This window comes from Miniopterus natalensis, chromosome 21, assembly GCF_054644295.1.
Source record: "Miniopterus natalensis isolate mMinNat1 chromosome 21, mMinNat1.hap1, whole genome shotgun sequence".
NCBI lineage: Eukaryota > Metazoa > Chordata > Mammalia > Chiroptera > Miniopteridae > Miniopterus > Miniopterus natalensis.
The window spans coordinates 5119015-5131528 of record NC_142101.1 but is presented as its reverse complement, the minus strand read 5'-3'; the positions used below and the strand labels follow the sequence as shown (position 1 = coordinate 5131528).

At 45.4% G+C, this 12514-nt stretch overlaps 2 protein-coding genes across 5 annotated transcripts in view; one reads left to right on the top strand and one right to left on the bottom strand.

The window, feature by feature from the left end:
* Window positions 1-5552, top strand: part of TBCE (tubulin folding cofactor E) — a 70983-nt gene extending 65431 nt beyond the window's left edge. For all 4 annotated transcript variants that reach the window (XM_016199857.2, XM_087829068.1, XM_016199856.2 and 1 more), the window contains 4 exons: window positions 1119-1187; window positions 1662-1721; window positions 4983-5074; window positions 5269-5552. In XM_016199857.2, the coding sequence (XP_016055343.2) occupies window positions 1119-1187; window positions 1662-1721; window positions 4983-5074; window positions 5269-5361 (314 nt within the window). In that variant the 3' untranslated portion in view covers window positions 5362-5552. The remainder of the gene's footprint in view (window positions 1-1118; window positions 1188-1661; window positions 1722-4982; window positions 5075-5268) is intronic.
* Window positions 2347-12514, bottom strand: part of B3GALNT2 (beta-1,3-N-acetylgalactosaminyltransferase 2) — a 57054-nt gene continuing 46886 nt past the window's right edge. The window contains exons 9-12 of the mRNA XM_087829069.1: window positions 9693-9818; window positions 8913-9072; window positions 8564-8620; window positions 2347-6850 (exon numbers count right to left, since the gene is read on the bottom strand). Of these exons, the coding sequence (XP_087685195.1) occupies window positions 6695-6850; window positions 8564-8620; window positions 8913-9072; window positions 9693-9818 (499 nt within the window). The 3' untranslated portion in view covers window positions 2347-6694. The remainder of the gene's footprint in view (window positions 6851-8563; window positions 8621-8912; window positions 9073-9692; window positions 9819-12514) is intronic.

Sequence of the window (12514 nt, the reverse complement as noted above, 5' to 3'; positions counted from 1 at the left end):
GAGGAGACGAACTGGCAGAAGGAAGCTGGGCTGTGGGGAGGACAGCTCCTGAACCAAGTTCTCACCCCGACACATCTGCACACTCCGACCCAGGAGGGCTGCCCCCCCCCGCCCCGCCACCCCCCCCGCCCCGCCGTCCCAACCTGGCTAACTAGGGAATCTGAATTAGGAGCATTTGCAGGTGGGACTGGGCGCTGGCACTTTTTCCAGCGCCCCGGGAACCGACCTCCATGCCAGTTCCGAGGCCTGCTAGCCTCGGGTCGGGGGCTCAGCACTCACACCCTGCAGCCCGGCCCTCAGCCGCCACTTCCGGGCTCTGCCTGATTACTTCCCACTTTGTTTTGATTTCATCATCATTCCAAATTTCACTTTTATGTGATTTTCTTTTTTCATATTTCCTAATGTGAGCTCACTGCATATGCTTCAGGCTGCAACATTACCTTTGAGGAAAAGCTGCCTGTGGGAATTGCTTTCCAATTACCCCATTAGCTGGCCCAATTCCCCGCTACTTTAGGTGACTGCAGTCACTTGGGGTGGGGGAAGGGAAGGTTCCACGCAGCCCTGCAGGTGCCACTAGCACTTCCTGCTAAGAAGCTACAAGGCAGAGCAGATACTTGGGGGTATTTATGGAAATTTTGTCACTTACACCCTTATATCATATTGAGGCTGCTTTCCCAGAGGGGACCTGGTTGAGGGGGGGTACCGAGGGCCCACTCTGACGTTGCTCGATCTGGCGGAAACTGATCTAGCTGAAGATGTCCCCTGAGTTGTGTCCCAAATAGCACCAGGTCTATCTCAAGATTCAGAAGGAAAGGGAGATGTTGGCACAGGTGGAACTTCGACTAAATGGTTTAAGTATCGCGAAGCACAGCCCCATCCTGCTAGTTTGTCAGGACACTGTCATCTCTGAGGAGCAGGATGTGATACACGGGATGGAGGGTCCACACTCCGGAGCAGGTGCTGTCCCTCCTCCTAAACTCAGATGGGGGACTGAGGAACAGGGACGCCCCAGGCCAGCCTACCAGCTGTGCGAGGCTGGGCCTGTGGCGACACTCACCTTACACTTTTCCTTACAGTGGCCTGCGGCTCTTCATTCATCGTTTTTATTTCTTAAATAGAATACGGGGCACCTGAAGACGGAGAACTCAAAACACAACAACCATTTTTGCTAAAAAACCAGCTACTAAGTAAGACCTAAATTCAAAGATAGCATTTGTGTTCCAGCACTTTACTGAACCAGATGGGACAACCTACTAGGGGCTGTTTCTCTCAAGTGCTTATACAGGACTTTGATTTTTAAAAACGATAAGTTCTCAAACATATCTAAATTATTATATTGAACATTTCAGTAATTCCCATGCTTTCAGTGCATTTAATAGTGTTATAAATGTGGGAAGTATCTGAGCAGTGAACTGAATAGTGACCTGGAAATCTGACTTTCCTTACACTTGAGAACCGAGTGACACTGTCAGGAAAGACGTACTTAAGGGGAAAAGGGAGAGCTGTTTTGTTAGTAACTCGGTGAAGTATTAACAGAAGGGATTTTAAACATCAGCAAGACCGAATCCTTTGTTGGGGTGTGAGCCAGGCTGTACTGTACAGGTGTCATTTAAATCCGTATTATATATAGCACGTCTCAGTCTTTTCCATTTTCCTTCAAGCACTGAAGATAAAATATCCTAACCACCCGGACCAGAGATTCCTAGAGAAACAACTGCCAGGTAAGAAGAGTCTCCTCCCCTTATGCTTCTGTGTTGCTGCTTGTAAAACAGGCCACCTGCACCTGAACGTGTGGCCTCGTGGAGGTACTGGTGTCACTAGCTTTTTCTATTCTAAAATAGAATCAAACATGCTCACATCACTCCCGCCCCCGGTGACGTTATCAGCTTACCTAGAAAACACCTTTGTGGAAAGGAAGCCCCTGCATGTGGTCCAGAGTTTAGCCAAAGCCACCAAACTGGAGCCTCTGAGGACTCTCCCCCCACCCGCTCCTGTTTAGATCTTAGACTGTGGCTCTGGGAGTTTTTCTTGGCTAGAAGGTTGATAGCCTGACGGGAAGTCTGTCTTGTCACCCCTCATAAAACAGGAATGCTGTCCTAGTGAACTAAGTTGAATTGCTTGGACATTTGTGACTTTTGTACAATCTACAGTCAGAAACAGTTCTTAGGTGCTGTCTTTTATGGACACGCTGAGATGGTTTTCTTTGGGGAAAAACCCCAACTTTAAATGTTTGTGCTACTGGAACTGAATTACTTTTATTTGGAAAAATACTTATGTCAAATTAGATCAGTGTAATTTAAAGCTTTCACTCAATAGAAAAATTAAATTACACTCTATCTTTAGTATACTGTGAATTCTCAAGATTAACTCAGTTCAGTTAAATACTAAAATATGAACAGGTTAAGCTTAGAGCAGTGGAATTTGAAGAAATGAAATACACATCACCCTAAATGACTCAAGTAAAATTCTTGTCTTTTGTTGGCCTGTCAGTGCAGTAAAACCTGATTTTTAAATTAGTTTTTATAGAGAAGCTTGTCCTGGTGTTGCTGGAAGGCTTTGGCTGGGCTCAGAGCGCCTTTCTGGTTGCTGACCATCACGTCGGTCCCTTTACTGGTGCCACTCCACTGCTATTTACTAGCCGTCCATCTATTTCTGTGATACGTAGTTTTGTTACATAAAGATGAATTAGAATCACTGGTTCCCCTTTCACTCTTGTTTTCAAGTTTAAACACTCAGTAAAGGAATCATGGAGACAGACAGAGCTTTTTGTTAACAAAAATGGCTTTGGATGTCTGTGTTTTCCCTTTTACTTTCCAGATGCACAAAACCATACTGTACACCCGGCACTGTCCCAGTCCTCCTGGGACTCAGTCACCCACAGCAGCACCCACCGTGCTCAGGTTGAGTTTTATTAACCTCCAGGTGGAACTAGCAGAGATTAGAATTATCCAAAGAAATTATATGTATTAATTATGGCTTTTAGCTATTTGGAACCTGAGTCCTCTAGTCTCAAAACTCAGCAGTACACCAGCAGATTCAAACAGTTCTTACGAAGTTTTATGCCACAGGCTGTAAATGTCTAGCCACTAACATAAATATCCTTTAAAGAGAAAAGTGATAAATAAATATAAAACACTGAAACTTTTTTTGCCAACTGGATTAGCAAAAGTTAAAAGCACCAACATGCACACTGGCATAAAAAATCAGTATAAACTTTTTGTAAAGCCAGGTGGTAATTAGTATAAAAATTAAAATTACATATATGCTCTGACCAAGCATTCAGCCTTGGGGCAGGTGTAATGGTAAAAATAAAAGCAGTCTCAGTGTTCAGGGGAATGGCGGACCATTTCAAGTAGGACCACACATCACAGTATCATGTCGTCAGAGAATGAAGTGGCCTAGAGCTGTGCTGTCCAGTGTGGCTACCATGTGTGGCGATATAAATTCATTAAACTGAAATAGAACAGAAGGCTCAGCTTAGTCACAGTCACCACATGGAGCTGCTGAGTGGACAGCACTGGCCCAGAGGAGCCGGCATGAGGTCTGCCGCTATGTGATAAATCCAAGTTGTAGACCAATATGTATTATGAAACTATACATCCTTATATAAACAGGAGAAAGTTTGGAAGTACACCCAAACTTTTAACACTGGACCTGGGGAGGCAAAAAGATAATTACCTAATTCTGCATTTTCAGAATGTTAAGATAATCATGTTGCTTTTCTTAAAAAAATGTTTTTATTGATTTCAGAGAGAGGAAGGGAGAGGGAAAGAGTCATTGATCGGCTGCCTCCTGCACTCCCCCTACTGGAGATCGAGCCTGAAACCCAGGCCTGTGCCCTGACCGGGAATTGAACTGTGATCTCCTGGTTCATGGGTCAGGGCTCAACCACTGAGCTACACCAGCGGGCAATCATATGTTACTTTTGTATTAAAAATAGCAACATTATTTAGATTATCACAGGCTAACTGCCACTTTCTTCTGTAGACACAGCACAGGTAGGCAGCTTTCTTACTAGACCGGTTTTAAAATCACTGTTTCTGGCTTAGGAAGGCGTCACTGCATGGTGCCGTGCAGGAGTCAGCCTATCACTGACCACCCCGAATGGTGAACCCGGTCCACTGAGATTTTCTGAAAGGACAAGATTATCTGAGCAAATTATGCTAATTAGAATTATGTCTATTGGCTATTCAGTACATAAACTTAAGGCATTTTTTTCTAAAATAAAGAACATTTATTATCACAAGTTGCATAAAAACACAGACAGCCTTTACAAAAATTATTTTTGATAGAAAAATATTTGAATCCATGTGATATTTGTAGGAACACCACACTATTGCTGTTCCTCCAGCTAAAGCTTCAAAGAACTCTATTTCCTATAATCAAAATATCCAATATTTACCACAGCTCATCTTTGGAGAAAAGTTCATAGTGTTTTCTGAACAAACCAAGCATTTGCTCATTAAGCTACATTCCGTGTCTGGTGGTCACCAGCCTGCGTGTCAAGCACAATGAAACGTGGTGATAGCTCCTGGCGGTTGCGCTGGAAGGGACCTGGTAGACCCTGCAGTTCATCCCTCTCTACAGAGGAGAGAAACTAAGGCCAGAGGGCGAGAAGGCCCACTAGTGGTCTTTTAGTTGAGCCATAAGATCACAAAGACTTGAAAAGTGAGTGACTTACTCCACTTACTCCTCTGTGCAGAGATAGGGCTTCTGGTTTATTGGGATCAGGAAGGAAGTACTCACACCACTGAAATGTATGAAAACTCACTGACAAAGGGCACTTAGGTCAAATGCCGGCTCCGTTCCCCATGACTCGAGTGCTGAGACTGCGCTCCCTGTGCCTGCCTCATTGGTTACCTGGGTGGACCGACACTGAGGTGACAGTTTCAGCTGTCCCTGCAGCTAAGGTCTTTACTGTGAGCTAGTTTGACAGGTAACTATCAATTGAGAGAATTGATGGTTTTTCTTTTCTTTGATAGACTCGATGACAATTCAGAAGGTGAAAGGACTGCTGTCACGTCTTCTCAAAGTTCCTGTGTCAGACCTTCTGCTGTCCTATGAAAGTCCCAAAGTAAGTTGCCCAGCGGAACAGCTGAGCTTAGATCCCATGCGTCATGCTGCTAATCTGAGTCTCTAGAGCTAAGTCTGAGTGGAGACCACACAGACCCTGCAGTTCAGGGCCTACCAAGTCTGGCTGGAGGTGGGTACAACTAAATGCTCAGTCAGATTTGTCTTAATCACCCCAACCCTCTGTTCTAATTTTAGATGCCTGGCAGAGAGATTGAACTAGAAAATGACCAGCAGCCATTAGAGTTTTATTCTGTGGAAAATGGAGACTGTCTGTTAGTGCGATGGTGACAGCAGCTGACAACACTCAGACCAGACTGCTCGCTGTGACTCGGGCTCACGGGAAAGAAACCACTTACTGGGACAATTCTATCAAAAAAAGAGGTTTTGTAACTTGCCCCAACTATAGGAAGGGCTATACTTTTCTTTAGGAAGCGACCATTTCTAGGCTTGTATATTATTAAAGGCTCTGTACCTACTAATGACTTTCTGGTTTTATTTCGTAACATAGTTCCTGACTGCATTTCCTTATGCAAAGATTTCACTATTAAATAGAACCTAGCTGGGCTAATCGTTTTATTAACTGCACACAGTTAATGTCTGTCATCAGACCAGTTTTAATGGGATTCTCTATTGATGCTACTAGTTTAAAAGGTTACTAAATTGATTTGGTTGGTCATTTAGGGAAATGTCCCTTAAACTGAGGGGCACATCCTCCGCTGTGTACAACACACATGCTACAATCTCTTCTCAGCTGCACTGTTTTTAGAGGACTTACAGCAATTAAATACACGCTTCCCCTACAGTTACACCTAAACTGAGCTTATCCTTCTATGAAAGATGCCAGCTCTGATCAGAATTCACTTATATTAGGTAAACATTAGGTAATGACAGGAGGAAAGCAGAATTCTTTCAAAGTGTCAGCTATTTAGAAATATCCTTCCCTGTGGCACTAAAACCCTGAGAGGTGTTTGATTTTACTTATATTCACAAGAATTCAGGATTTTTCATAGGCGTACTACACTGTGACTTCCAGGGTTCATGTGAAATGGTGAAAGAAAACTTGCATTAGTCCACTTAATGAAACCAAGGTCTAGAATTGAGAGTTAAACTTGGAAAAGAGCCAATTTAAGTTGCCCCCTTCATTCAGACCCCACGGAAAATGGCATTATTTCCAGAAACTCCAAACTTTGGTATAAGTGACACAGCTCATAAGCGATCACATGACCACACAACCATCTCTGAGCTGTTTTTGGCCCATGTCAATGGTCCTAATCACGCTGTATGAAGCTGTTCTGCAACCCAGGCTGAGCGTCCAACTCTGTTACTAACGATTCTGAACAAGCCAACTTTTAACCAGAAATGATAGGCAACAAATTCTAACTAGAAATGATGCATTAGGATTTAGAAATATGTTTTCTTTATAAACTATTTGGTATTTTTCAAATCTTCCAATATATAAGTAATTTTTCTTATGCTACAGTGTCAGGGTTGGTTTTTAGAAGGAGACTGCAAACTCTGAGCACAGCAGTGCCAGCCTGGAGCTCTCCCGAGAAGCACATAGGGCGGCCGAGCCCGCGCTCCTCAGGTTTACACTCGGGTCGCTGTTCACCTGCCCTGGCCGCTAAACCCTGCGCTGTAAATCATCACCTCGCTCGCACTGACAGGGGTCACCACACAGCTCCTTCAGCTTCCACAGCTCCGTGAGCTCCTGCGCGGAGTACTGGGGGGAAGACAGCATCCCCGTTTCACAGGTCTTCTCACACAGCCACAGGCCATCCTGGTGGAAAACAGAGAAGCTGACGGGACTGTGAGGTCAGCAGCGTGAAGAGCTCGCTTGCGGGCTGCTTTCCCATCCCCAGGAAGCTGAATTACTGCAGAGACAACTCAGTATGTGAACCCCTGGGGCCTGTGGGGCACGGGGACAGTGCCACGTGCAGCAACCGCAGCCAGAGTACAGAAACAGTGTGCATGCACGCCACACCAACAGCGAGCAAAGGGAGATCAGGTTGGGGAACCACGGATGGAAAGTCTCACACCTGCCATCAGAGCCAGTGGCTGCCCAGCAGTGTGACGACAGCTGCTCTAGTGGAATGCTGCAATACTCCAGGGATTGTGCCAAGTGCTTTAAAACGTCACCTAATTTAATCTTCAGTTATCTTGGGAAGTACCATTTCCCTTTTATACAGGAGAACCTGGAACAGAGTGAGGGACCTTGCTCCAGGTCACAGGGAAGTTCATGCAGGTAAGTTGTGCTGAGCAGGAGGGACTCAGAGGACCCACCAGCCTGTTCCAACTGCACGGACTCTCCTGTTCCCAGCATACAGACCCAGAGCGACCCCTCCAAGCAAAGAACATGCAAATGCTGCTGTAGCCCCAAGCATCTCTGTAAATTGAGGCTGTGCTGGTCCTGAAGAAGGAACTGGAGGCCCGCAGATGCCGGCCTGGGCCTGGTAGCAGCTGCTGGGTTAAAAGGCCTGAGACTCTCCAGGACCAGGAGACTGACCAGGGAGTCCCACAGCCAGCCAGGACCCCTGAGGGGCCAGAGCCTGGGGACTAGTAAGAAAACAAAACTACGGAGGAGGCTTGTGGGTCTCAGCCATGGCCCTGGGTGGGTAGGATGGAACCAGAGCCTGCACTCAGGTGGGAATCCGGCTAGTCTCATTCTGTGGAGCCCACAAGGCCCATGTCAGAAACTGAAAACGCTCATGGATGTGATGCCCTCGGGTGTGGCAGCAAAGATGTAAACCCTCTCTGTTTCAGATTCAGACCCCAGGTCCCAAGGAACATGAGGTCACAGCAAAACAGCCTCTAAACACATCAGGAAACAAACTCCATGAGCAAGTCCGCAGAAACCACAGCCAGAGTCTGCAGACAGCAGATGCCAGAATGATCAGACACACAAACAGATTCAGTGCGTACTAAACCAGAGATGGGACTGACAGTGCAGCAGGACTGGGACGAGCGAAGCTGAACAAGGAGGTGAGGTGCGCTGCTCCAGGCCCAGGCACCTCCTATGGCCAAAGTGGGAGCTTCAAGAATCCAGAATTCAACAGAAACCCTCGCGGAAAGGCCAGCTTTGGGCTTGCTCTCTAGGGCTCTATTTTCCACGTCTGGTCTGTGCAGGTTCGGTTCCTGTTTTTCCAGCTCAGTGATCAGTGTATTTTACGAGACGCCTGACCATATTTTATCCAGTGTTTCATTTGCATCAGACCAGCACACTGCTAGAAACTTATGTCAGCCGATTCCTTACATTTCAAGCTGCAAAGAATTCCTGATAAATACCTAATTCTTTATGGGCTGAACTTCCACTCAAAGCATTTCCTTATGTCTTCAACTCAGAAACATTTTGCATGAGAACCCAGGTGGATTCTTGTGAATTAAATCAAGAGCACAGCAACAGTGCTAAATCTTCAATTCTCTGTTCCTGCCCAAGGTTTGATATGGAAACACTTCCTCAGCTCCCCAGGCAGCCCCATCCAGACCTGCTTACCTGGTATCTTTTGGGTCCTATGGCCGCCATCCAGATGCCCATGCTTACATCTTCACCCTAGACGTGCAGCATAAGGTTTAAATGCTCTACCATCTGTAAGCACAGTGCCACACCCATTCAGTTGATAATTTATTAGGCTGAATATACGTAAGTAGGTTCAAAAAAGGGTTGACTAGAACTGAGAGCCAAATTTGAGGGACAGGAACGTGTCTCTAACTTGAGTCACTCCTACACAGAAAATAAATGTTCTTCCCCAAGGCAAGTGGCCCTGCTTCCAGGGAGGGGACACAGGGCTGGAGAAACTTGGTTGGGTGGGTACACTCTTAGTCAGAAATCCTCAATTACCTACCTGATAGGTCTTCAGCCTCCCCGCGTTGCTGGCCAGCCAGTGGACGATGTCCCTGGAGACCACATACCCTGAGCCGCATGCGAAGGCAGGGTACGCTGGGCTGGGATACTCCAGCTCCTGCCACTTTCCTGTCCGGTCAACTGCCCAGTTCAGTCTGAAACTGAGATTCAAAATAAGCTGGCACACATCCTATCACTGTTACTATCACGACAGAGGAACAGAGGCACCAAGGCAAGGAGAGAATGAGAATTTTATTTAGTCTAAGAAAGGAATTATTTATCTAGGGTATTTTATATAAAAGACCATATATTTAAATCCTCTCAACGCTGCATTTGTAGAGTTCCTAAATGGAAAGTACCAGATCACTTTGTGTATATGTGTGTATATATATTTAAAAACTTCACTCAATCTTGTGTGTGTGTATACACATACATACTTAAAAATGCCACTCGTCAGTGCCGTACTGAAGATCAGTTTCAGAATGTAACAGGCTGGTTCTAACGTGTAATATGCAGCAGCTGCTAATCTGAGTGCCACCTATTTCCAGGGCAGGAGGGTAAAGCCAAGTCCCTTTCCTGCCTTCATTACCTTGAGGTTTTCATTTTAAAGTTTTTTTTTCTCTAATCATAGGTTAATAAAATATATTAACCCAGGAGCCTAAGAGGGAAATTTCCTATCTCAACCACATTTTTCTGAAGAAAAATAAGGTATATTTCATTCTAAATTAATCACCTTTGATCAGGTACATGAACGCCAAGGAGCTAACAATGTTTAACTTACTTTCCCCACCAAAAATTAGGTCCATCCAGGTTCTTGTGAGCAATTCTATTAAATACAGCTTCCAAGTCTATGTAACAGTCATCATCTGTCTTGAGCAGTAAATCAAAGCTGGTTGTTTTTACCGTCCTGTTGGCAAAAAAGGGACGTAAGTCAGTGCGTCCATACAAGGAAACAAAGCAAAGCTGACATGGTCACTGCTCAGTTTCATTAGAACTGTGCCCTGCCGCCTGCATCCTGTTCCGCTTCCTGTTCCTCCAGTGGAGAACGTTTGCTCTACGCTGCTGCCAACTACGACCCTCGCTCCACACTGACTGTGTGGCCGAACACAGAGAAGCACCGCCGATTTGAAAAGGTGCAAAAGCGAGGAACACAATCAAAAGGCATCTGCTTAAGTGGAACACAGGATGGAACAAATGCCTCCCGGGCACTGCCAGGCCAGGCGAGAGTATTATACTGGACCTCGCCCCTCAAGTTCTTAGTAAGACAGGCCCAGGATGAGGGGCCTGGTCCCTCACACAGAACACTGCTGGACAAGCAGCAACAATATGCTACTGTTTATAGACATTCAGCTAGCTTATAGCTAAAAAGTGAGTTAGACAAGGAAACACATGCTCCCGGGAACGGTTTCCAGCAATTACACTTTTCTCGGTGACCTTTCTGGAAGGCACAGGAGGGTGATTTTATTTCTCTAGACATAAAAAATATATAATGGCAACTAGAGACACAACCGAAGACTTCATTTCACAGTGCTAATCCCTGTACATCTTTGTGAAAAAGCTCAGCTCCTGCCACTTTCTGGTTTGGTCAACTGCCCAATTCAATCTGAAACTGAGATTCAAAATAAGTTGGCTTCTTTGTGTTGCCCAGGAAACCAGATGACAGAAATATGAATGAAAGAAATCTGGAGGAAGTTTCCTTAGGTGAAAGAATGGTTAGGTTCAGCCCTGGCCAGTGTGGCTCAGTAGTTAGAGTGTCAGTCCTTGACCCTTTGGTGTACGGGCTTGATTCCGGTCAAGGGCATGTACCTGGGTTAACAGGTTCAATGATCCCTGGTCCGGACACATGCGGGAGGCAACTGAGGTTTCTCTGTCACATCAATGTTTCTCTCCCCTGCCCCCCCTCCCACTCTGTCTAAAAATCAATGGAAAAAATACCCTTGGGTGAGAATTAGCAAAACAAAACTAAAGAATGGCTAGGTTCACAGCAATGGGTTCATACCGAATGGCATCACCTATGCTTCTAAAGTTCACTTCTAATTAGCAGCATGAGGCACACATAATACTTGCTAATGAGGAATGAACTTCTGTGAGGTCGGTGATGAGTCAACCAAATGCAGAGCAATGGATGACTGGAGCTTTCATTCTCGGTGCAGGGCAGACAGGTGGAGTAAGCTACGGGGAAGCAGGTCCCAAAGCTGTTAGAAGGTCACCTGGTCATCCAGGTGGAGATGACAGCCCAAAACAGTGGCAACAGAGGCTGAAGGGAGAGGCTAAGATCTCAGAGATAGGCAAGGAGAAGAGATAAAGCTTAAATTGAAGGTATTATCTAGCTAAACAGAACTTCCACAGCTGGGAGTCAGCCCCTGTGGAAAGCCCTAGAACTCCACTACACTGATTTCCCAGTTCCTGGACCTCCATCCCCACCCTGCACCTCTTTATGGCCCCACTTACAACAGGGAGGCCTATTAGTGGCCTTGAGCTACAATAGCTGTCCAAACTTAATCCTGGTATTCCAGACACACCAAAACCTCCTATCTATGTCTGTCCTCTGCCCACAGGACGACTGCAGAATTATATTGATTTGGCCTAGCTATGAAACATTACCTTCCATAAACCAATCAGACCGTCTGCCCCTCAGGACCAGGGGACCATACCATAGCATGCCTAATAATTTCCCACTCTGCTCAGGGTAACAGAGAAGATGGGACTGATGAGGGTCACCAAGAAACACACTCACTGAGAGTTTTAAAAGAAAAGAGAGATGGGAATACACTTTATAGATTTAGTCTAGACTGATAAGTTACCAGGTTTTAGTCCTACAGTCAGGGTGGACAGTATCAAGGAGCTCAGCAAATTATGGGATCCTAGAAAAACTAATAATGTTAACAACTGTTAATATTATTGTTGCTATTATTATTATAAAGGTAGGAATTACAGCTAAGACCCAAGAAACACTGGAGGCTCAGGAAGTTATAAATATGACAGACTCTGAGGGTTGTTGAATTTCATTTTATATAAAAGTTTTGTAATTAGGGCAAGTAACTTATAAATGAGTGGAGTAGAGAATGGAAATATAATGTAGCTGTTCAGCTGAACAGAATTCAGACCAGTACCTGGGTGCAAGTGACTATAATTGAGGATTTAGGTAGACAAGTATGAAAATGGGCCACTTTCAAACTCACTGATTTTCGTCTGACGTTGGCTTGAACAGCCATGGCAGTGACTCAAAGGAATGACTGCCTCAAAGTGAAGTCCGTTTTGTCTGCTAGTTTTTGATAGATCACTATCATTCACATTCTGAGTTTGCTAATCTAAGAAAGAAAGCAGCAGCATTTTTAAGATCTATCCTCGGAGAACCAAGATACAAAGACCATATCCCAGGCAATCAGGGATCTTAGGACGGTTTGTTTGGTAAACTGTTTCTCCATCAAAAGGCCACCACCACAGCCCCGGCCCGGTGGCAGAGCTGGCTGGAACATCGTCCTGTGCACCAAAAGGCCGCGGGTTTGATCCCTGGTCAGGGCACGTACGGAAAGCAAACGATCGACGTTTCTCTCTCTCCCTTCCGCTCTCACTAAAATCAATAAAACATATCCTTGGGTG